This window comes from Strix uralensis, chromosome 5, assembly GCF_047716275.1.
Source record: "Strix uralensis isolate ZFMK-TIS-50842 chromosome 5, bStrUra1, whole genome shotgun sequence".
Taxonomy (NCBI): domain Eukaryota; kingdom Metazoa; phylum Chordata; class Aves; order Strigiformes; family Strigidae; genus Strix; species Strix uralensis.
In genome coordinates this window covers 15,730,942-15,757,201 of record NC_133976.1, presented here as the reverse complement: position 1 = coordinate 15,757,201, position 26,260 = coordinate 15,730,942, and the positions used below count along the sequence as shown (strand labels likewise).

General features: G+C 40.7%; 1 protein-coding gene across 4 annotated transcripts in view; it reads right to left on the bottom strand.

Moving 5' to 3' along the window:
- The window catches only part of PIK3CG (phosphatidylinositol-4,5-bisphosphate 3-kinase catalytic subunit gamma), a 34,938-nt gene extending 15,185 nt beyond the window's left edge, over positions 1–19,753 (bottom strand). The window contains exons 1-7 of one of the 4 annotated variants that reach the window (XM_074869972.1): positions 19,562–19,753; positions 14,550–14,788; positions 11,314–13,329; positions 6,997–7,062; positions 6,667–6,892; positions 2,591–2,694; positions 146–292 (exon numbers count right to left, since the gene is read on the bottom strand). In XM_074869972.1, coding sequence (XP_074726073.1) covers positions 146–292; positions 2,591–2,694; positions 6,667–6,892; positions 6,997–7,062; positions 11,314–13,317 — 2,547 coding nt within the window. In that variant the 5' untranslated portion in view covers positions 13,318–13,329; positions 14,550–14,788; positions 19,562–19,753. Of the gene's footprint in view, positions 1–145; positions 293–2,590; positions 2,695–6,666; positions 6,893–6,996; positions 7,063–11,313; positions 13,330–14,549; positions 17,899–18,988; positions 19,230–19,561 lie in introns of those variants that run through there. The other 3 variants (XM_074869971.1, XM_074869973.1, XM_074869969.1) reach the window with 3 other exon arrangements.
- Between the last annotated feature and the right edge of the window lie 6,507 nt (positions 19,754–26,260).

Sequence of the window (26,260 nt, the reverse complement as noted above, 5' to 3'; positions counted from 1 at the left end):
CCATACACAGTTTAAAAAACAAAAGACAGCCTCATATTTCGTATGAACAGTAAAGACAAGGTATACACACTTCTGAAAAGTAAAACAATTTTAAAATATTTTAAAATATACATGTTATTCATTTTACATATTTTAGCTATCATACCTGTAAAATAAGCATGTCCTGACGAAGGTCATCTCCATGTTTGAAGATTATGCCTATGGTTTCATTAGATAGAGCTGTTGGATCTGCACATTTAAACTCAAGCCAGAGGGGTTTCTTCTTAGATGCCATTACTTTACATTTTTCTATCTGTGAAAGACACATTTATTGCTAGCCATTGTACTCCAACATCAACACAACTAACCTTTTTACACACCAGCTACAGAGCAGTTTACCAACTTCCTATCAATTATACCACAAGAAAGACCCTGAAAGCACACGTAAGGAACGGTATTCAATTGCACATAAAGCCTGTGTGAACCTGCACAACTTTTAACACTGCCCATGATAAAGGAAAAAGCGTGCCTTGACTCTCTGCAACTGGATTTAGCTTGCAAGTCTACTTCAGACAGAAAAAAACCCCTTTAAACCAGGAATAAGAGTTTCTGACAAAACTAGCAAATAATGGACCCTCACAACAGCACTCTGATAGGTGCTTTGCAAAACCAGAACATAATCATTGTCCAATGCAATTTACCACATCATCCACCCTTGTGACTTCTAGCAACTTCAGTCATTCCAGATTGCTTGATTCAACTCCCCTAGCAAGTTGTTCAAATTCATGGGGAAAATGGCATTTGTGAAACTAATTTAACATACTTGTTCATAAAATAAGAAAATTAATTCCCTATTTAATTACATTTTTAATCTTGATTCAGCACTGAAACTACCAGAATTGCATTATTTCAAATATTTTCTCAACTAATTATGTCTAATACAACTGTAGTATGTAATACTTTCTATTCTGGAATTCCTGGTTCACTGTTGAACATTACTATGTACAATAAAGTCCTCTAAAATAATAAAATCAACTGTACATTAGTGTTTGAGAGCTGACAGAATTGATGACATCAGAGAAGAGTATTTTGGAATATTCATGTTTCATCAATTGAGGTTCTGAGCTTGTAGTTTAAAACAAAACAGTTTTTACCATCCTTATTTTTAAAAAGGAAAGAAGTTAAATCTTTGAACTTACTAGAAACACTGATATTGCTTCTAATATTTGGTTTAGACTAGTCAAATTTCAGGGTTTGAAGATTATGGATTATGAATGAAGATGAAATGAATGCTTACCAATACATTTTGTTATATCAAAAATTTTTGTTCATATAGTTTGGGGGGGGGGAAAAAGGCTCTAACCCATCTATTTTCAGACATAGCTACCTTCCAAAATCTATTGCTTCTTTCATCTAGGAAGGTCCTGGTAGAGCTGCATACTTCCTAAGTGAAGGAAAACTAGAAAATTCAGAAAGATCTTTTATTTTATTTTGAAATTTTTTGTCATGCGGTTGGTGATTTTTGTACACAAAAGACAAAAGAGAGAGAAATACAATTAAGAAAATAATATTTAAGAAGCCACAAATTCTGTATTTCTGTCTAAACAATGTTTGAATTGACTTCTGTACTGACAGTACCTCAGTCATGCCCAACTGGGAGGCATTTAACTCTCTCGGCTTGAAGACAGCCTAGCTTATAGCCTATCAAGGCACGAGTTTATTTAACAGAAACACGACTAGATCTGGACAACTAATATCAGTTACCCAAATGAGTACCCTACTATTTCACAATTCCTTAGGTTGGATGGTTTGACTGTCCTTAACTAAAGAGAAAAATCAAGGGATTTTTTTTCTTGTAGGGTCCTTGCTGCACATCAAGTGAATCCAAGGATCCTCACTGTGCTGCTTTACCCAAACCTCACATTGCACAGTAGATGCATTAGTCAATTCCCTTTCACTACACATCTGCTGATTTATTAATCTTGGTTTTAACTCTGAGTCAACATAAACCACTGCAATCTCACCACAAAACTGGAGGCAGCAACACAAAAAATCCTAAGTGCTTCTTAATGTATTCCTAACAAAAATCTTAATGTACTGTCTAATAAAAGTAACAAAAGCAACATACAAAGATATTGAAAAATCAGAAATAGCTAAGGTAGATTTTTTTTTAATAAGAAGAAGGTCTCGACCTAAATGTTAATGACAGATATGAATCAGGGTAAGACAGAGAAAGTAACTGGAACAGAAACTGAGTATCCCAAAGCCCCTGAAGTCTGATAAAACAGTTTTATACAGGTATTTAATCTAAAAAGTCAGTTACCTGGTTAAATCCTGGATTAAATTAATGGAAAAATCATAACTGCCATTTAATGATTTGGATTTTATGGGTCGTTGCATTTTTTAGTGCATGGTGGCACGTCATTATGTTTAGAAAAATGCTAATAGCTTTGGGAACAAAAACTTACTCAGTTCATGAAATGTCACCATATTCACAGTGAAATAAGACATATTAGCAAAATTTTTTACCAAATGATACATACTTGCAAATAGGAGATTTTTTTCAAAAAGGATTTGTAGAACTTCAAAACATACTTAAAAACATACTTACCACTAGGGCTCCTGCTCTTAGCCCAGGATCATATGGAACTCTAAAACTTTCTGGAAGATTGCTGCTCTGTAGTTTTTCAAGCTTCTGTCTCAGCTGTGCAATAACTGCAATTACAAGTAAGAAAACACAATGAAATCAAAAGATGGAAGGCAAAAAAATTGCAGGTAATCAAACTTGTTAAGCATCATGATTTAGCTAAAAACCTCCCCCATTTAGCTACTTTTTAAATTGCTTTCCTCAAGGATCTCCTGATTTGAGAAATGGTGAAAGACTCTTTTAACTTGCACTATTAATGGTCAGGGCTGTTTCATATATCTGAAGGTAAAGTCTTCAAGCACCTCACAAGTCATGGGCCCTCTCCACAGTGTTAGAAGCACTGCACAGTGCTTGGTGCTCTTCTGAAGACTCAGGAGATTACATAAAAATGTCAGCTTTCATTTAAAAAACAAAAGAAAACACAGCACAAAACAGGAAAAATGTATTTTGCCCTTGTAACTGCCAAGGAAACGTTGAACTATCTACCCCAAGGGCTCAGAAGGAGTCATTTAAAAGCACCTTGCATTTTCCAGTATTATTTTGACCTACCTCATTGCACTTGCAGACTTGCAGATTTGTGTCTTTTGAAGTCTTGGAGTAATTTATACCATAATCTTAAGGACTCCAACTATAGAGGTACTGAATTTCCTATCCTTCTAAAACTGGTTTCACAGTGCAGCCTTGTTAATCTCACATTCCAGTAAGAAGCAAATTTGCTGTATATTTTATACAAACAAGAATTTTAATGTTCATATATAAACTGAATCTCAAGCTTCCTAATCTTCATCTTAGAACAGTATGCACTATACTACATATGATGCACTCTGTTCATCTCAGCTAGCAGGTATTAGCAGCATAAACAATACACTGGGTATCACCCTCCATTAGGACAAAGACCTGAACTCTGTTCTAAAAAAACTGCAGCTACACAGCAGAGGCTGCATATACGTGTTCAAGTAACTTCGGAGATAAAAATCCAAGAGCAAAACAAATTGTAATGAGAAAGCTAGACGTGGACCAGGATACTTAATATACAAAATCATAAAATCATACAATTGCAGAATGGTTTGAGTTGGAAGGGACCTTTAAAGGCCATCTAGTTCCAACCGCCCAACAATAACCAGGGACATCTTCAACTAGACCAGGTTGCTCAGATCCTCATCCAGCCTGACCTTGAATGTTTCCAGGCATGGGGCATCTACCATGTCTCTGGGCAACCTGTTCCAGTGTTTCAGCACCCTATTCATAAAAAATTTATTTCTTAAACCTAGTCTGAATCTACCCTCTTTTACTTTAAAACCATTACCCCTTGTCCTATCACAACAGGCCCTACTAAAAAGTCTGTCCCCATCTTTCTTGTTAGCCTCATTTACGTATTGAAAGGCCGCAATAAGGTCTCCCTGGAGCCTTCTCTTCTCCAGGCTGAACAACCCCAACTCTCTCAGCCTGTCCTCATAAGGGAGGTGCTCCAGACCCCTGATATCTTCATGTCCCTCCTCTGGACCCGCTTGAGCGGGTCCCTGTCCTTCTTATGCTGGGGCCCCAGAGCTGGACACAGCACTGCAGGTGGGGTCTCACCAGAGCAGAGTAGAGGGGGAGAATCACCTCCCTCAACCTGCTGGCCACACTTCTCTTGATGCAGCCCAGGACATGGTTGGCTTTCTGGGCTGCGAGCCCACATTGCCGGCTCATGTCCAGAAAATGAAGACATTTCAAAAGCTGCTATCAAATTAAGAAAGTCAAGCCAAAAGAATTACTTGAGAACTCACAGAACACAAATGTTACACTTATCCTAAAGGCTTTTAGAAAAGAACTACCTAGCAGTGGCAGGTGACCAATGTGGTATCTCCTCTTGTAAAAAATAAATAAATCTGATGGCAAGATACAGAAGTTAGTAAGTGGACTTTATAATTAGACACCTTTCAAAAAAACCCCAATAAACCAAAACAAACCAAAACCAAAAAACCCCTAGGTTGTAGTAACTTGGGTCATGAAACAGCTTTCTAAAATACAAATGTAGACTTCCTAGACAAATCTAGCTTGATTTCAGTAAGTCTCCTCATTGTAATATAATGTAATTTGAAAATTGTATGCCAACCAATTGAAGCTAGCAAAGATCAGGAATTACCTGATTTTAAAATGCAAGTGAAGGCACCTGCTAAAACAATTTCAAGTTGATCTGGCTTAAGAACAAAGTGCTATGCATTTTAAGAGAAGAAACAGCTGCACAGACACATTCTTGGAAGACAAATCATCTAATAGAGTAGTGATGAAAGCAGATAATCCTATGCAAACTGTAATATTATGATCTTTATTTATTTATTTAATATTACTTCAAATATAAGCAAAGAGATTACATGAAAAGTGTAAGAAACAGTTTGACAGCATGACTGCTACTGAACTAGTATGGACCTAACAGGAAGGCATTTATTCTTTAAAAAAATCTGCAGATACTGGAGGAAGAAAAATATATACAAGAATTAGATGATGCTGCATGACAGAATGAAATGAAACAGTCCGAAACATTCAGACTGAAAATATGAACAACTATGAACATCAGAAATGATGGGGCAAAAAAGAAGCAATAAACTAAAGAAGAAATTTTAGGATACACATTTTTAAAAAATAAGAAGCAGAGGGTACCTGTAGGAAAAATCATATCCTCAATAACCTGAGAATAAATTAGATTAGATACAGCATTAGTAGGATACTCCATCATTTCAGGAAGCCTTATTCAGTGAAAATGTCAATTATATAAGTCATCTTTCAATGTTCTGCTGTACATTACATACAAAAATAATTAACTTCAAAACCTGGTGGGTGTTACTGTGATTGCTTTCTCTTGAAACTTTTCTTCTTTGCCCACATAGCCTTCAAAGATAATGTATTATGGAAACCACTGCTGTTACAGACATGTACATCTGCAAGGCTGTAAAGTTTCTTTCTAAAACATGGGATTCTGACCAAATATATTTAAATTATAGACCATTTTAAGATAAATTTTAGAAAGTTGTTTAAAAAGATTATTTTATGTGGGGGTTCAGTAAGTCCCCTAACACACACCATGTGGTAACGTAACTGATAATGTATTATATATTGAAGAATAAATGCGTATTTCCTTCAAATGTCTTTTGAAACATCACCACAGCCACTTCTGCATAACCAGAGTGGAAAGGCTTTCTGAACCAAGGACTTCCTGGCCTGGAACATACCAGGCTGAGCATGCATGAAGAGATAGATGGTCTATCTACAGCTTTTAGAATGTGATTATTGTCATACGTGTTCTCACACTCACTCCCACCAGCAAGCAACTAACAGGAATGATGACAAAAAAGCTTTTAAGGAAGTTGGGAAAAAAAGAAAATAAAGGCAGGCAAAACCCAGAGGTAAACAGGCATTGCATAACCCTGCTTTGGCTTCCAAAGCAGTGCTTACAAGAACTAGAAATAACAATATCACATCTGTGTCCCACAGGACTCCTATTCACCACATCGCAAAACCCCAAAAATGTGCTCTGTATATTTACTGCTGATCCACCAGCTACTTTCATGGCATATCAGAGGCTGTACTGGACTCCTCCCTGGTCGTCTTGCCAAGAGTCTTTCAGTGACTGTTTAGGGTAAGGCTGTGTTTCTTGGCAAGTGTCATTTTTCCTCTTTATTTCCAGTTAATATTTGTGTCATGGGTCGTTTCTTCCTGCAGTGCTGCCATTCAGCTAAGGGACATGTACAAGAATTTAGCTGTTTCCCCAGTTGCTTGGCGTGAGGTTCAAGAAGATAAACCAAAGCATGGGAAAGTACTGGGTGTCTATAACATTTCTGTTCTTTCCCTTTTGGGGTGGAATGAGCAAACAAATGTATTATTGGTTCGATCACTATTCACTTACACTGGCATTTTAAAAGAAGTAATAATGATGCCCCTAGACAGTAATTTATCCATGAATTTTCTAAATAAACAGTACAATTTGCTGCCTAGATTTTCGCACCCAAAGAGAAAAAAACAATATTATTACAAATGAAGAAATGCCTACTAGCAAATACCTTGAGAAGTGACATCATACTTTTCTGCAGAAACTGATTTTATCTCCATTGTGACTTTATGCAGTGATTCAATTACTTGAACCTGCTTCATGAAATCATGCAGCATTGCTTTTCCACAGCCCCTAAGATAGGCTTCTAGGATGACCGCAAACCTCTGTTGGTAATGCATGGACTGGGCAATCTCGCTTCTTAAGAACCAAAACAAGAAGTGACCAATTCTTTTGTTCTAGAAGTGAAGAAAAGTACTACAATCAGCACGCATTTCTTGACAAAGGGTTTTAATAACGCCAGTAACTTTAGCATAAATTGGCTGTATTTTGAAGTACTTACTCTCAAGCCACGTTTTAGCAGAAATCTGGCTAATGCACTGTCATGATACGGCTCAAACTTCACAGCCTGAGTAATACAAACATAAAAGATATGTTATTAATGTATTTAAGATCCCATTGCACTTATACTTTACCAATGACATCTAGAGAACACACTGCTGCAGGAGTAGAACATGTGTAACAAAGCAGGCCTTTTAAGGAAACAAAGTTGAAAAAAAAGCAAGGCTTCCCTGTGATTCAAGAAGCACAACAGGTTATTTTCAGGTATATTATTAATGCAACAAATAAAGCAATGCAGGGAGTAGCTAACCAGCGAAATCGGTCTGAGCACATGAAGGCATGTGAACAAAGCAACATCATTCTCAGACCATAGCAAAAACCAGCAAGATCAAACAGTCTGCAATCACACTGACACTGAGAAGACTTGAAAAGATAACTGCCAAATGCAATTATGTATTTGTAATCATTCTTTAACAAAAACTTTCAACAATAAAGCACTGGGTTTTGACAACATCTGCTACTTTGGGACTGCGGCAGCATGGTTCACTGCTGGGTTCCCCAGCAAGCACAGTATACAGGAGCAGCTGGGTTCCCCAGCAAGCACAGTATACAGGAGCAGCTTTTCAGAGCACCTAATCTGGCCTTTAGCCCCTAAATGAATGATAAAATAGAATAGAGGCTCTGATACACATCCTATATTAATGTAGTACAATTAAGAGGAAGACTTCACCAGAGCTTTTTTTTTCTTAACGACAATGTGAGCACAGATGTATTTTTTCTCTTCCAACAGCCACTCCCATCCACCCAAGCCCACAGATATTTCCAAGCTACTGCCAAAAAAGGGTGGAAACAAAAAGTCAACAACTTTTCTGAAGCATCAGGATTGGAAATTTTTTGCTGTTATTCTCTCCACCATCACAGTAGCCAAGTGAATTGGTCTATCAGAAAACTATTACACTTCTTGGGCTGTGCCAGGGAACTTGTCCACTTCAGGTGGTTTTTCCAGCAGCTTCCTTCCCATTGCTTGAAGGACTCAAGTATATAAGAGGTTTATAGTAAGGTTAATGGTAAAAAGAAAGCTATACATGTATATCCCACGGCAAGAAAAGAGAAGTAAGAAGCATACAGTCTCTGTAACAGAGTCACAAAATCACTGTCATGGACTGAGGGGGCTGGTGAATGGCTTCAGGTTCTGGATACAGAGTGCCAGGACGCGGCATGTAGGGAGATTAAGGGAAAACAAAGGGATGTGCAGAGAGCTGGGTGCACGTAGTACACTCAGCTTTCACAAGTGACAAAGTATGCAAACCTCTAGTTATAGTTATTCAACAAAATATAATGGCTCTTTCAAGATCACTGTGATTTGCAAAGAAGCAACCAAGCCATCAGCAGAGGTCCACTAAATTCATCAAACAAATCACAGTATTTCAGAAACTCTTAAAAGTACTGTGGTACACAGTTGTATTTTTATTATTAAAATATCAACACTATTTCTGAAATGTAAATTGTCCTGTGGGTTTATTCAACAGAAGAAATAAAAAAAAAGAGCTTTTTCAGTCAACCTTCTAGAACGAACCAACTTATAAAAATGCTATGACTTGCTCTTTCCAACTGTTGACTATGAGACAGACAAGAAAGCCAAGCACCAGACTTGCCCTTCTACAGTATTATAATTCTGCAAGAACTCTTGACCATCTCTGCAATACTGTTTTATTTCCCCAAGCAACACCATCTTATTTATGAGAGACAATGAGAACTCACAAACATAAACTGATTTTAAAATATACAGATCCTTTTACTTTGTGTATGAGATTATGAGGTATGAGGGGTTTTTAATAAAAATTAATTTTCACTGCAATAAGGCATCCAAAAGCAATAATTATTATACAAATTCAAATGGATTTGCTTACAGTTCCAAGCAAGCCTACTAAAAACCTCTTTCTGGTATAGACTTTGCTGAATGTTCTCAGTACATATCCCTGAAAAACAATTTAAGAATCAAATACAGCCAAACAACCAGCTATTGCTTCAAAACAAAACCTCCTTATATTAAAGTTGCAAATGTATTTTAACATAAAAGAATATTAGAAAAATATATTATGAGCAACCTTATTATGCTTATGTTTTAGAAATCATTATTTTAAAAAGTCAATCCTATTTTTTTTTTCTTCACAAAGTGAAATATCAATATTTGAATAGCAACAATAAAAGCTAGCCATTAAAAAATGTCTGCTGGCACTTCGTCAGGTCCCTGCACATACCTTTGCCTTGTCAAATCAGCAGGAGAGCTTTACTCACTGCCATGTACAAGCAGTAACATCACTGGTGTTAGTTTTACAATGGATTTTGTTGCATTTTAACTGTCCTATCCATGTTTTATCAACTGCACAGAGACCTTTATAGGAAGCTCAGTATGGCATGGCTGCTTCTATTTGGGATAAACCTAGGGGGAAAAAGAACGTTTGTTTGATTTCTAACTCTACTGGGAGGTAAAATGGGAATATCCTGTGCAGAGTGAAATAAGCCATAAAGCTTTGATGAAGGCATGAATGTAAAAAGTGAAGACCATTGGCAAAGGAGACATCTCAGATGTGTCCATTAGAGCAGAGGAATGGCTGACATCCATTCTCTGAAAAATGGTGATTTCCAAATACACTGTGGTACCAGCACATTGCTGCAGGATGCTGATGGCCTATGCTCTGTTGTTAGCCAAGGAAGGAAAGACAAGGAAGCAGCAGAGAGGTAAAAGTTTGGATCTAGTAATTTTTTTTCCTTTTTGGGGATGGCAATCTTTTAATTTCTTACTACATCTTTTACTAAAAATGACACAGTGAAGTTACACTACTATGATTTTACACTACAGTCATTTAATTTACTGTTAGAGATTTATTCTTCTTAAAACTCTCCAGATTTGCACTTCCTGAAAACAAATAATTTCAGAAACAAATGTAAAAAAAACAGTATTTCCCCCACTCTCTCAGGCACTTTGATATCAACCAATCACCATCTCAAACCCCTAATTTGGATACAAAAGTGAATGAAATTGCTGAGCCACATGTAGACAGCAAAGCTCAAAAGCCGAGCATAAATATAGCAGCAGCTACGTGGGAGGCCCAATGAGGTAACCGTAGCGACTCCTTTGGTTAATGCAGAAGTGCATAAATTCTGCCTGGGGAGCCTAATCTTCAGACAAGCAAAGACAAGGCTAAAAAGGCTTTGTTTAAAGAACTACTGATGCACAGCAAAATCTGAAATACTAACTTCATTCTCCTGGGAACCCAGGCTTTCTCTGAACCTGCAGAAATTAGAAGCCCCATCCTGCAGCTTCCTGGCTGCAGCAGTTCCTTTTTTTTTTTTTTTTTTTTTTTTAATTTTGAATGCCAATTTTGTCTTCTGATTCTTTGAAAATCAGTATTTCCTGCTCTGTGGGGCAACAACCTTTCCGCATGAACCACCTATCGGGTGTGGGAAGCTTGTGGAGTCACCTTGCTTTAGGGGATGTGTTTACCAGGAAGAACCACAATTTTACACCTTTTATCAGCCATCAGACCTAACTTTGCTGCTGACAGGCTGCCCAGCTCCAGCACTGCATTGTGAAAATGCAAACAAACCAAATTTCTTGTATAACTGGTATAAACCTTCTCGATGTTTCATCTGGCAGATCCACATACAAAACGCTTTAAATCGATAGAGCGGTGATTCATTGCCATTAAAAACACAGTTTTTCACCCAACTTCCCAGAATGAAGCAATCTTATTGCGGAGTCCTAGCAACCCTTTATTTACTTTTTAAAATGTTTTTGAAGCTTTTAGATAAATTTGGTCATTGCAACATACTATGTAACTATATTGTTATTTTTGACCTAAAACCAAACCTCAGATTTTAATTCAGGCCTTGCCCATGTCAACACCTGCCTTTACTTCTGCTATACTCTTTCTAAACTATTGGTAAAGATGGTCAACAATTCTTCAGTCTTGTGTGATTCTGATACAAACAGGATTAGAGATAGCACAGTTAGGATTTGCTCTCATCATAGCTGTGCTGGTGTTGAAAATTTCCAGAAAAACATACAGTAGTATGTAAATGCAAGACACAAATTGTAAGACACAGGGCAACAGTAACACAAAAATAACAACATAGGCAAAAGGCAAATGTAGAAAGCGTGTTCTGGGTTAATTTGGTTACTACCACTGCTTTGACTAAGCATCGAAGACTTCAAAACCAGGGATTGCTAACTAAACCTACTAAGATGGGAATGATGATGGGGTAATGCAAATATTCCCGGAAGGCAGAGTTCAAGAATGCAAATACACCTTACCTGCACAAGCTGTAAGAGATAATGAAGAACATCATCATCTTCTAAACTTTCCAGTTTTTGAACTGCCATCGCTCGGACATTTTCGTCTGAAAAGTTACAGTCCAGAAGTTGCATTGTGAGTCCAACATCTAAAGTGCTTTGATCCCAAACCTCCTTTTTAGCTAGCAACTGGTATGTTTTGGCCACTATTTCTTGTTGTCCCCATTTCACAGAGCTAAGCAGCTTAGGATACGCCTTGGGGTGCTTTATGCTTTCATATCTAAAGTGCCACAACAGTTCTTTGTCTTCAGGAGAAAGTGGATTAAGTGGGTCAGTTGCTATGATCTCTTCAAGTTGCTTGCGAAGCTGGTTGGGCATTTCAGCTCGTGTCCTATCCCCTTGGGGGTCTGATGTTATCCTGTGCTTGGGCAAAGCAATTGGGTGACAATATTTGTCCAGCACAATAGAGATCGCCATTGAGTTTTCTTTATCCGGGTTAGTTGCTGATGTGAGTTTGTCTGCATTGATACTTCCTTGTTCTTCCCCCTTGCCTGGAATTTTCCACATGTGGAGCACATACTCCCCACTTCGTAGCAGGAAACGGTGATCTATCAACAAAAGATTTACATAATAGAGAAGCTGAGTTTTGCATTTTGAATCAGAGTTGGGGGATTCGTGTGACTGAAGGTTCGTCTTTGTGGACAGCCCCTGTGCTTTGCCACAGTATATCTGAAGATTCAGGAGTGCTCCTTTAGGCAAATCCTTGATTTTGATATCAAACTCCAACCAAATATTCCACAGAACCTCCTCAGTAAAAGGCTTCGATGAAGTCCTCCTCTGTGACAGGAGCTGTTGCCCATGTTGAATGTTAGCCTCCACAAACACAGTAAGATCAGTGTTTCTCGGTAAAACAGGGATATCAATGCCGATTATTTTCACCCTGAATTTTCTATTACAATCCCACAAAGAGATAGTGAAGACTCTCTCATGATCTTTTCCATCTATTGTCAGTTGTTCATGATACCCTGTAACTCCTGTACAGTCATCCACCAAAGGCCACTCTTCCTTCTGAACCTCATCTTCATTTGGGTCAGGGGGATTGTCTAAGACAAGGTGGATTTCTTCCCCATTCTTAAGGCATTGTCTTATCCAGTGAAAATCTTTGATTGGTGTCTCTCCAGTGATGTACTCATCTCTGCCACAAATCCTGAGAACAAAATCCAGTTCACTATGATCTTCAGGAATGTCCATCAAAGACTTTTTCTTCGCCATTTTTGTGAAAAAGCTGTGAAGAATCATATCTGGAGTATCATCTATCGACACTTTAATTTTCTGACTAGTTGTTCCTCTATGTATGATTATGAAAATGTTATTATTAGTGATCTTTTTAAATAAATATTCAGGGAGTGGCTTAGATGTAGTCCATGGATGCATCGCATACAATTTAGGATCTCTACAGGCTACCTCTATCATTCGTGGAGTGACTAATCTGCGACGGGTAAATTCTAGCTCATCATCATGCACATTGCTTACATCAGTGACATCATAACCAATTAAATCGTTAAGCTGCCGCTGAAATTCCTGAACTTCTTCTGATGGTTTTTGTTTCTGGACAACATAGATCTTGCCTACCTTTTTCTGTAACACTTTCCAGTACAGTATGCAGTCCAATGTCTGCAATACTTGATGTTTATCATAAATTTCATACCACTGCCCTTTCTTCTGATACTGCAGAATAAACTGATCTGGGGTGAATGCATGGTAGAAGTCTGTCGTTTGACTCATCTCTATTGCACGCATCCAAATCTGTGCTTTCATTTGCTCAACCGTACAGTTGCCAGCTATTTCGAGTAATATCATTTCCGGTACTTTAGTATGTTTATTGCTTGTAGGTAAAATAAACTCAATGGATATCAGTTCCATTGATGACAAATTACTCGATGTACAATGAGGTTTCATTCTTCTTCTCCTTCGTTTGTTCTCCTCTCTCATAACAACAGGCTGTTCATAATCCCCCAACTCCATGCCAGAAGAAATCTTAACAAAACATACAAATATCTGATTACTTTCTCATTTACATTTTTCTTTAGTCTTACTTTTTTACTCTTCTTAATTAAAATCACAGGCCAGTCAAAATCCTGCTAAGTATATGCTTTTTATATTTCCCCCTCCCCTTAATTTCTGGTCATAAATACTTGATTTACATAAACCACCTCAGACGTAACCTATGCAATTCAAAACCAAATATAGAAAAAAAAACCCCAACAATCCAATTATTAAATAATTAAAGTAGAGCTTTCAAACAGCCTTCTCAGACTTCACTGAGGATAAGCAGGATAAGTAGATGGCTGTAGTGCTTCCATTTGTTTAAGCACTGATTCTTCTGCTGCCTCATCTGTTTTGATGCTGTTGATGTTAACATAAGTGGATTTTCATAGAAATCAAACGACACAGTACTGTGTATGAGCAGAAGCAATCCCACTGAGCTCCAGGAATGACAGAAAGTAACAAAACAAGTTATTTATTTGCAGACTGGACAGAGGTTAGCCTATGCCCATTTTTCTCCACCTCTCTTTTTAGTGATGAGGAATATGGACTTACACCAAAAAAAGTCCTTAGGATTCAAAAGTCAGGGACTACTTCTGAAGACAGATATTTAACGCTCATCTAAAGTCAAGCCTAGTATTCTTAGATGTGCTGCTTTTAAATAAATTAATTCACCAGACTGAAAACATCCATCCATTTTCAAAGTAAACACTTCCATTATGAACTATTAGTTTGTTACAGAAGAATTCATAAGCTGATGCCTATTTATTACCCTATACATCAAATCACACCTAAACCACCTGTAAAACAGCTTTGAACACAAGTAACCTACCTTATCAGCTTTCAGTAAACAAAAAATATTGTTCCTTACAGGTAATCTCCATTGAACAATATTAAAGTGGAAGTTACTCACTGAGAGCTTGGAAGAGAAAGGCAGAGCTGATAGAGTGTGCTCACACAAGCTAAGTTACAGCAACATACTGAACATCTTTTCCAGACAACGCTTTTTACACATAAAATCATCTCTAACTGCTGGAAAAACTAAAACCAATGTAACAATGCCTTAGTAGATAACAAAACAAGAAGATAAAAATATAAAAGGTTAAACTGAAACAACATAGCATGCTAACTAAAATTAATTTTTCAAGTTCCGGAAAGCAACGACTGTGGACACGTCACCTCTGTAATTATAAAGCACAAGGAAATATTACCTGCTTAAAAAATAAAGGCTGAATTGCTGAAGACGATTCATTTGTTTAATTTCTGAAGTTCCTATTTTTTTAAAGGAAGATCGTTCACACAAAAATTTTCTTTGTTTAAGCTGTTCTGCTTTTCTTGCTTGCCCTCATATCCAGATGCAAAGGAAGTGCTGCGCTTACCAGGAAGGAAGTTTTAACCAAGTTGATTGTACATATGATTGCTCATTTAAAAAAAAGTCAGAATGCTTTTCCTGTTACAACAGTAAAAATACACTATCAGTACACCAATTTAATTTTAACACACATGCATAGAAGATACGCTTAAAGCCTTTTAAAAATAGCAAAGAATAATTTGGGCAATAAATCTAATGTATCCAAATAAAACATTTTAAAAACAACATATTTTGGAGAGCCTTACTACTTTATAAAAGAGTTAAATAAAAATATTAGATAAAAGACAACTAAATCTGCAATGTTTCCTTATTTTTATTTTCATGGTTATAGGCCTCTGAGGACTCCCAACTTAAAGTCATTAGAGTTTTTTAAGCCAATCTCCGTACAGGCGTCACATGGAGATGGTATCTGCCAAGGATCTTGTGTGGTACCCTCAGCAATAGAACTGCCAGGCAATCTTCCTCCTAGTATTTTTAACTTATCCATTTATGTTTACAAACACACAGTGAAATCCACTAGAAATGATACTTAAGATTCAGGAAGAATTTAAACCGTGGACTTTCAACCCTAATTTTTGTGGTTAACTACAACCTGAAGAGCTGTTCCTTTACTAAAAAATCCTCACAGAAAAAGATTTAGGAAAACATATACAAATCAGAAAGAAAAGACAGAAAAACCTCTAATCGTATCCTTTTTCCTTATGACTTTTCCAGCGAAATACTGACCATTTTGAAGAGCAATGAGCAGTACACCTGCTACAGAAGTACATACCCTATAAAAATGATGACTCTTGAGAAAGAGAAAAAATATGAAACAACTGAAAGGTCTTTTAGCAACACCGAAGTGGTGGGGTCTTTTTTTTTTTTTTTTTTAACATATGCACGCTTCCTATCTCGTAAGACACCTTCCTTATTAAAAAGGGGAAAAGAAAAGCTCCCTCTGTATTGGCAAAAAAATTTGAGAGTCTCTTACCTGCCACCAACATGCCATTCAAAATTAACACTTTGCCAAGGTTAAAAAAAGAAACATACCCTCCACCATAGACATAGCTCTGCTTTCTTAGAGCATCATTTTGCTTAGCAGCTACGATTGATTTCTTTTTGGAGGTTATTTTTCTCCGGAAGTGAGTTTGGGGAAAACACACTGTCCCAGCTTCCTCTACCTTTCAGAGCCAATATTTGAAATTTCTCATGGAAGTGAAGTTGCCCTGAACATTTTGTCACTGCCATGAAATCTACCCATCTTGGTCAAGACATCTCCAACACTCATCCTTCACACATGTGAAGCTTGTCAGCATTCATCAGCCACAGCCTGCAGGATCTCAGCACTACACACTGGTTTCCTCTCCAGTCCTCTCAGCTGAAAAAAGCACTCAGGTGCTGGAAAACTTGAGCACCTGTAACCTCAACAGCCCAAGATGACGGAGGAGAAGGAAACAGCCGGTTCCACATAAAAAGCAAAAGGAGCTGGAGGTGTAGGAAAAGAAAAGGAGCAATGCTAAAGGGGAAAATGTGTTTTGCAAAAACTGTGCTTTGAAATTCCCTGGAGAGCTTGACTTTGCCACACTTTTGCAGAGTCTGTATTTTGAAGTATAATTTCTAAAATGTGTAATAAAGTCACATATTTTTCTTCATTTAAAAATAAGCAACTAGCAGTGAGGGGTCTTTTTCATGCCAACAGGCAACATATGTTTTTCACAAATATCCCTCATTCCAAAAGTCATCGTGCTGACCCTATGAAGTAAACCTGGACTCATCACAGTTTCATTGGGTTTTGCCAGACCTAAGAAAGAATGCCGGTTTAAAATGTCCTCATCTTGCTGCCATGTGATATGCACTTAAAGATTAATTTTTCAAACACATATACACACAAATATTCCATCTCCTGCTAAGCTATTCTAGCACTACTCCATTGATCAAGACCAACAAGAAAATCAAAAGCAGCATCTCTGCCTCATGCAGCAGAGAACTACCCTGTACACTGCTCAATGAACATAACTGTTTGACACTTTCATCCATGTAAAAAGACTGGTAGAGCAATATTGTGAAAGGTTCAAATACTGCCCCACAAACTGCATCAGATACAATGCAAAGTGCATGACACTTGTGTAACTGCCCACACAAGACTGTCTCTTTTGCACTCATTTGGGCTGCAACCTCCGGTGTCTAGTCCAGTCCAGTCCAATCCAGATGTCCTTCTCCAGTTCAGCTCTGACCCCCTTTCATCAGCTTCAGAAGCCAGTTCTTGGAATGATGACTGTCTCTAATCTGTCTCTGCAATGACAGACACAAAAGTGTCCACATTCTTAGGGTGACACCAAACTGTGTCTATTTCCCGCTAATCCATGTGTAGGCATGGCAAAACCATAATTCCTCATGCATATGCATCAGAACACTTGGATGTTTATAACTGAAAATCATTTAAAATAACCTCCTAAAACCTTTGTCATGTCTAAGCATTACTTACAGTATTGACATTTCTATACACCTACTGCACCACCACACAAAAAGGTCAAAAAAAGTCACTCTTCTTCTTATTAATTCTAATTTAATTTAATTCTAACCCCGCATTTCCCTGTATTGGGAGAACTGTCCTACCACTAGTCCACAAATCCTGACAGGCTGCAATGGAGCAGGAGAAGGTGGGCCCATAAAAGACAACTAAGAAAAGCAAACAGGCTTGCCTTTGTCTCCAGTAGTGTTCCTATCTCATCACTCAGGTAAGCAAACTGATCATAACAACAACAACAAAAAAATTTGGTTAATTTTCAGCTGGATCAGTTCCCTAATCTGACTCATCACTTGCAGAGTGGTAGGGATGGGAAGAGATGGGAAGGGAATGAAGCCAGAACAGTTTAGGATAACTGAGACTGAAACATAATTCACAGCAGGATTAGGAGATAAATTAATGGGTAAACTTGTTAAAGGATTTGAGAACACTGGTTGAAAGGTGCTTTAAAAGACAATGTGGTATTATCATGAATTACTTCATATATTCTGCTACAAAAAATTCAAGAGATCTGTCAAACATCACTGCTTTGTTAGCGTTTTACCAGTTACTTATTCTTCACCAGTTATTCTTATGCTTATTCTACAATAGTTTCTGCTTCTGGTTTAATCTACCATGTTAAAACCTTATTTTTAAATTATTCTTTTCACTTTAGTGTCAGCTCCTTCCCAGACATAACCTGCAAGAAAATAGACACTCTCTATCAGAATAAGAATCACCTTGTGCACACATTACACAAATATAATAATAATCTATTTACATACACACTTTAAAGATAAATGATAAAACCCACCTAGGACATGACCCAAAATTTTCCAAGCAGCATTCTACATGTACTTGCCAGCATTGTCCTGTAACAGGAGACCGCTTTGCACTTGCTGGACAGGAGTACAATACATCTTCCCTACATCTACAGTGATCCAGTGCTGAACTATGCAGGCAAGATACAGCACTAACATGTTATGCATGAACTCAACAACAAAAACTGCTTCGCTCAGTTCTTTTGTCAAATCCTCTAGCAACTACTAACTCTCACTGGAATTAAATCAGTGCAGCTTCCTATTCCAAGTAAACTTCATCATCATCATCACAGAATGTCACTGCTAATACAGTCACATTCTTCATCAAAAAGTGTACTAATCAGCAGAACATCTGTGCCGGGAGGCTACACGGTCAATCTACCCGCTATTACAGCTGTAATATTTTCAGGACCTCCCTGCCTTCACTACAGACATTCGTGTATTTTGGTTTCTACACAAGGTATCTATTTAGGGGTGCTTCTGGAACAATAACTTCTAGCTGGTTCCAAAAATTTAGGTAAGAATTTTGGCAAAGTTCTAGTTAACTGGAGTTATACAAATGATGGTGATCTACCCTTAAACCAACACTTCACAGAGTTTGAAAACATGGACATCTCAGCTATGGCTCCTGCAGGGACACACTCGCCGTTTGGATACTGCCTGTCCTTTCAACTTGTGCCCGGTTCTTCAAATACTGATCTTTAGCAGTGTGATCTAATCTCCACTGACAACCAACTCCTGAATGCCCTCAGCTACTATTTCAGAGCATTTGCAGTGGGGGAAGGTTTTACGGTCTACACATATCAGAAAGACACAAGAGGTTATTATTTGTTGGATGAGGAAATAGTTATTTATTGTTTCAAAACGATGTTGTAGCTGAGCTGACTTACAGATCTTAAGACCAGAGGGAACAGCTACCACTGTCTAGCGTGATCCTTCACTTTGCACTGTTTTATTCTACACACTCACAGTTTCCTCGGCAGGTTTTGCATCAAACCTGCAGCTCCTGTTTGGACCACGACGCGAGCCGGGACCGAGGCCGTGGGGAGCGACGGACCGGGCAGCGTTCGGGGGGCTCAGCCCTTGCCCTGGAGGCGGCCGTGCTGACTCCGGTCGGTCGCCCGTGCCCTGCTGGAAGGGGGGTCGGGCCGAAGCGCTTCGCCGGCGCCAGGCCCGGGAGGCGCGACGCGGCGAGGAGCGGCGGGCCGGCGCTGCCCCCCTCACCCAGCCCACCCGCCGGGCGCGCAGGCCGCGCCCGCCCTGCCCGCCGCCCCGAGATGGCGGCCGGAGCCGCGCCGCCCCGCAGCGCCCGCGGGAGCAGCAGCGGAGTCCTCGCCGCATGAGGGCAAACCTCGCCGCGCCCAGCCCGGCGGGGCAGCCGGGGGCCGCGGCCGCGCCCGCCGGGCCGGTCTGCCCACCGCCACCGCGGGGAGCCGGGCCGCGCCGCCCCGGCCTTGCACCCCCGCCGCCACCTGCGAGCCCGGGCCTGGGGCAGGGGCCACCGGCGACCCCCCCGCCGGCCCCCGGAACGGAGCTACTCACCGCAGCGGCGCGGCCGCGGCCCCGGCTCCGGACAGGTGCTTTCCTCAGCAGGAAGCGGAGCGGGCCGGGGGCCGGAGGGGAGGCTCCATGGCCGGCGATAGGCAGCTCCGGAGCCGCCGCCAATCACGCGCCGGGCAAAGAGGGAACCGGCTGTGGGGCCTCCCCGCCCCGCTCGGCCGCCGCCGTCCGGCCCCGCCGCGGCCCCGGGGCGCCCGGCCCCAGCCCCAGCCCCCGCCGCTGCGGCCGGGCGTCGGGGCCGGGCCCCTTCCCCCGAGCGAGGCGGGGGCCTGGGGAAGGGGCCGGCGCTGGGCCGGGACGCCCCGCGGGTCTGCGGAGCGCGGTGCCGGGCCTTGCCGCCTGGAGGCAGCGGGTCGGCCCGGCACGACCACATCAGCCGGCGTGGGGGTATAGCCACCATTAGGGCAAAGTACCGCAGCCTCCGTGTGGTTTAATCGCCAGCACAAAGCACGCAGGACCGGTGCTGGTGTCAGGACTGGCAGCAAAACCTCTCTGGCAGCATCTTCAAGAGGTGTTCATCGCCCAGGGGCCCCGAAGGCTGGCGAGCCCATCCGCAGGCTGCGGCGGAGTGGCCACCACCGCGGCAGGGCCAGCAGCCAGAGCCGGGGCTGCCCGGCCAGCCCCACGCGAAGGCGAGGACACAGTTTGTCTAAACGGTCCTCAAAAATCCCGGTGATGGCAGTCAGCAATAGCACGCAGTGGCCTTCTCCTTTGGAAAGATTTTCATTTTGTCTTACTAAATGTCTGCTCCTGCAGGTTTAGCCTCTTGTCTTTTTTTTTTTTTTTTTTTTTTTTTTTTTTGCACCTACTCTTTGTTCAAAGGTGCTGTATTCTTGTTTTCCAACTATTTTCCCATCTCCAGACTGGGCAGTCCCGGCTCTCCTTTTAGGTCATGTTCCTTAGACCTCCTGGGATTCCTGTTGCTTCTGGGCTCTTGCCAAATGGGCCACGTTGTTTTTGGAAGGCACTGCACAAAACTGGACATAGTAGTACTCCAGCTAAGGCCTTGCCAAGGCTGCCCACAGCAGGAGGATTAATTCATCAGCCTTACGGTGCCAGGACTCCAAATGCAGCTCAGGCATAACCATTCACTTCCAATTCAAACAAACAACTCCCCCTTGCCACTCTTTCCCCACCCTGGCTGCTGGCTGTTTGGCTCTGAACAGAACTGACTGTTTGTATCTCAGCAGCTCTTTTTTGGAAGGAACAGCAAAACTCTTTGCATGAGTGTGCTGAGACCTTTTTTGCCCCTGATCTTGCAATGAGATTCACAGGTGAACCCTGTATGGCACAGAGCCCGCACACTTGTTCTGAAAGCCACACTGACCAAAGGTTACATCTTCAGGGAGTGCTTTACCAGACCATAGACTGTCACAAAGACTGTAAAAATTAATTTGATTTTTCTAGGTACACATTATTAACTTCCATAGAAAGAAAATATCAGAAGGAAATAACTAGTATGTCACTCATACAGGTGCTATTATAAAAAGTAATTGTCATTATAGCAGTGGATTTCTTTTGACTTAAAAAATCATTTGCGTAACAACATCAAGAATCGTAATAGCAGCCTGAAGCAGAAAGCAATTGAGAAACTATTGTATAAACATGGAGTTTCAAAATGAATATACATTACACTGAACTGTGGCTATAAGAAATCATAACTCTGTACTGGCCTCAAGTTCTCCTTTTTATGAAGATGAAAGCAAAGCAAAAACCTTTAACAACCTTCACGTGGTGTGTGTGCAGCATAGGGGAAACACAGTGAAGACTCACTCACTTCATGATTGGTTTTGCCGGATACAATGGGTAATATTGGTCAAAGAAGTTCAGCTTTGCACAGCATGTGTATTACTGAATGCTTTAAAAGAGATTAAAAAACCTTATCAAAATAGGACGCCTTTTTTTGTCATTGTTGGCTGGATCCCCAGATGGATCACTCCAGGAACACAAGTGTAGCCAGTTTGGCGACTAATCCCGTTAAAATCCATGGACTTTATTTGGGGATGCACAAACATATGGAGATTTGAGCAGCTGAATAAAAAAGGCTCATTTGTCAAAAGACAATTATAGAGGGAATAATTTACAGCCAGAGCAAATGACACATTTCATGTTGACTTCAGCCAGAATTGTATAAAATATTTTTAAATAGCTATAAGTCAGCATAATGTTATTTTCAATGAAAGAATAAATTATTTTATGTATTATATTTGGGAAAAGGAGGTAAACTGAAAATCTTTGTCTTTTCAGGATTTCGTAAATTAATAAAATATTAATTCTTTGCAGTTAATCTTCAGCTCCTCTATATGCAGCACAATTTTTTTTATTGCCTTTTGTGGCACATCAAGTAATACAAACTTTCCTATTGCCAAGGATGCTCTCCTTATAGGTTGTATATTCTTTGGAAATACACATTTTAACATTATTTTATTCCCCTTGATTTCCAAATGTGACTTAAACTCTTTCCCATCAATTACCTGTTGGTCTTTTTTTTTTTTTTTTGCAGTCAAGAACAGCCTGTACAATAAATTGAAATGCACGTTTTACCATAAAAGAAATGGAATTTTAAAAGAGTCAGGAATACCATAGCTTAATGAAGGAAGGTGGAGAACACAGTTTGATATTTAAATGAAGCTGATTTAATCAAAATTAGTCATGCAAAGAAGCTATCATTTTGCTAATAAAATCTTGTAGGGTGCAGTCAAAATGCAATTATTTCCTTTATCTTTCAGCTGTAATAAAAATATGACAAGGAATTGCTGTCATGATCTTAAATGGAAGTTTTGGAGGTTGGAAAAATGTAAGATGGTATCTTTTGTGTCCTCTGCAGTCAAACATCAGTTTTTATGTTGTTTCATGAAGAACTGCAATAAAGAATAACAGCCACACTAAACGCTCAACAACTTTATATACTGACATATGTTGGAACAGGATGTAAATGTTCTGTTGTCATTGACAGACTGGGTTCACTGCCATTTAGGAAATAGTATCTAATAGTTTGGGTTTTTATTTTCTATATTGCCAGAAGAGAAAAAAAATTAAGTGCAGAAGCTTTGCAGGTCTTGTGCCAACAAAGCCAGAGCCTGCTTGCCTAATCCCAGCAATAGCTACATTCAGTTTTGTAATTGCTTCCTTATGTAAAGAAAATTGAAAAAACCATTGTGGGATACATTGTGCTTCCTGATGGAATGGTAGGTACCTTTCTCCTTTCTTGCAGAATTTATAAACTGGAATTTTCTAATTGGGTTGTAAGCACTATGATGCATTCAGTGCATGATTTAAAATAAATTAACAAAATCCCTTTATTTTACAGCTCTGCTCTGAAAACTGATCATGTAAATATGCAATCAGTTGTATCAACATGTAAATATGCAATCAGTTGTATCAACATCATTGCAGTTGCTTTGTCCATTATGCACGATCATATGGTAACTTTGGTATCAAAAATAAGTTTTTCTTCTTGCTATAACTTGTCAACAAGCAGAGGAGGAGCAAGCTGGATTTTAGTTTGGCTTTTGCATCGTTCTAGGTATGGTGGCTGCTCGTGTAATGGATATAACTGATAGCCAAGTGTTGCCTGCAGATCTGTCCTCCATTCACAGCTTTATTTCATGGGAAAGGCAGCCCATCTCTTTTTATGCTGGTTCTGGCTCATTGCTTGGGGAAGCAGTAGAGGGAGCCTGTGGGAGGGGGCAGGGATCCAGAAGAAGAGTGAATTAAGGGTGAGCTCTTGTTGCATCCCTCTGAAGGGATGCCAGTGGGCAATTAAATCCTCTTTAAGATGTCTCCTACATGAGCTTGGGTTCCCAGGGAGAGGCGTTCAGGGGGATCTTTTAAGATCTGCTGGGCATGAAAGTAGCCATGTAGCCTGATCCAGAATGATCTCTGTGAACCTCTGTAGGCAGAACAGAGTCAGGAAAGCTCAAATAAGGAAAAGAGGAGTCTTGCCTATCTTTAGTCCCTTCTCCTGCAAGCAGTATTCACTCTTTCCTTTTCTTCTGCTAGGTCAGTGCTCCAGGTGGTCCAGATTCTGCACAAAATCCCTCACTTCAAACATCTAAAGCTTTCAAAACAGGAAACAGCAGATGTTCAGAAGCCTGAGATACATCTGCTGAAGGCTTTGTCTCCCACTTTACTGATTTAGGTTCTTATACTTCAGAATAGGTATTTAAAGCACAGGTGTGGGAGTGCAAGCTGTGTCCTCTGTACCACATATGTACACACATCAGCTGAGATGTAAAACTCACATAATACCTCTTACTGGCTTTGAATATCTATTTTTGTCTGTTCATATGTGTCTGAGTTTGTCAGAGAGAGATGTACTCCTAGTGGTTGCAAAGTGTGTGTAAGGAGATCTTTAAGACCACTTGTTATTCATAAGGGGTGGGGAAGCTCACGAGTTTCTGTGGCTGCTGTCAGAGGTCTCAGTATAAGGCAGTGATGCAATATTGCATCATCTTGTGGTATTGGGACTTGACAGAGGAAACGAAAGAAGTCAGAAATAGAAACATAAAGAAAAGTTCACACTTCCAAAAAGGCCTCTAGCCTAATAGCATTATATTAAGTACTCCTAAATATAAAGTATGGATAGGATTTCCTCGGTCTCTGAAGTTTCTGACTCTGAAAATAATGAGTCTAAATTGCTACCCAGAGACTACATTACAAGGTTTCTCTAGACAAGCTCTCTGAACTGTGTTGCTGTGTTATCTTCCTGTCCTGATAGTTACTAATCTTTGAAAATTTGCTCAGCTGTATGCTTATTTGTTGATGCATCCTCCTGTCTGTGAGGAGGTAAATATATTCGCATCGCATAGGAGTAATGTAAGGGCAGACTTTTATCAGAGGATTTCTGTATTTTTGTTGTTGCAAATGAGTAATATAAAATGCTTTCCCTTTAAACTACCTCATTTCCTTTCTCTGTAAATTGAAGTAACATATCCTTTACACACAGAAGTTTTTCTTACCACAGTTCCAGGCACCCTGTGGGTAATTGATCTGCTGACATAATACTCAGGAATACTAAAAAGACATTCAAATAGGAATATATTTGTTCCACAGTGTTTAGTTGAATACAAAATCATCTACAAATGTGCTGTGTTTGTGTGGCAGGGTTTTTGGTAGCAGAAGAGGGGGCTACAGTGGTGGCCCCTGTGAGAAGCTTCTCGAAGCTCCCCCAGCTCCAAGTCGGACCCGCCTCTGGCCAAGGCTGAGTCAATAAGTGATAGTGGCCAAATGCCGGGTGCTGCACTTGGGCCACAACAACCCCCAGCAGCGCTACAGGCTTGGGGAGGAGTGGCTGGAGAGCTGCCAGTCAGAGAGGGATCTGGGGGTGTTGATTGACAGCCGGCTGAACATGAGCCAGCAGTGTGCCCAGGTGGCCAAGAAGGCCAATGGCATCCTGGCTTGCATCAGAAATAGCGTGGCCAGCAGGGACAGGGAAGGGATCTTACCCCTGTACTCGGCACTGGTGAGGCCGCACCTCGATTACTGTGTTCAGTTTTGAGCCCCTCACTACAAAAAGGACATTGAATTACTCGAGCGTGTCCAGAGAAGGGCAACGAAGCTGGTGAAGGGTCTGGAGCACATGTCGTATGAGGAGCAGGAGCGGCTGAGGGAACTGGGGTTGTTTAGTCTGGAGGAGGCTGAGGGGAGACCTCATCGCCCTCTACAGCTACCTGAAAGGAGGTTGCAGAGAGGTGGGGATGAGTCTCTTTAACCAAGTAACAAGCGATAGGACAAGAAGTAATGGCCTCAAGTTGCACCAGGGAAGGTTTAGACTGGATATTAGGAAGCATTTCTTTACAGAACGGGTTGTTGGGTGTTGGAATGGGCTGCCCAGGGCAGCGGTGGAGTCCCCATCCCTGGAGGTGTTTAAGAGTCGGGTTGACATAGCGCTGAGGGATATGGTGTAGTTGGGAACTGTCAGTGTTAGGTTAATGGTTGGACTAGATGATCTTCAAGGTCTTTTCCAACCTAGATGATTCTGTGATTCTGTGTGATAGTGGCTGCGCCTCTGTGATAACGTATTTCAGAAGGGGAATCTGGGTGGAGAAGTGCGAGTTGTGAGGAGAACACCACTGCAAACACCAAGGTCAGTGGAAGAAAGAAGGAGGAAGGTGGGGGGGTGCACCAGAATGGAGACACCCTCTCAGCCCATGGTGAGAGGGCAGGGCTGCCCACCCTGCCACCATGGAGGTCACCGGTGTAGCAGATGCCCACCTGCAGCATGTGGAGGACCCCACACTTGAGCAGGCGGCTGTGTCTGAAGAAGACTGGGTCTCTATGGGAAGAAGCAGCCCCCACTGTTGTGTTTCATTGCTGACACATGCGGGGTTGACCCATGCCAGAGCAGCATGGGAAATGCTGCAGCCTGTGGGAAGGACTCATGCCAGAGGAAGTTAGTGGAGGACTGTCTCCTGTGAGAGGAACACAATGCTGGAGCAGGGGAGAATGCAAGGAGTCTTCCCTCTGAGGAGGAAGAAGCAGCAGGACTGACTGCACCCCTCCAGTTCCCTGCTCTCTGTGCTGCTGGGTACAGGAGGTAGAGAAACCAGGAGCAAGATTGAGCCCAGGAAGAAGGGGGAGGAAGGTGTTTTTAAGATATGGTAATGCTTCTCACTGTTCTACTCTGTCTCTTAAGTGCTGGTGGTGGTGGTGCTTGAATTAAGTGGATGTTCTTTTTTT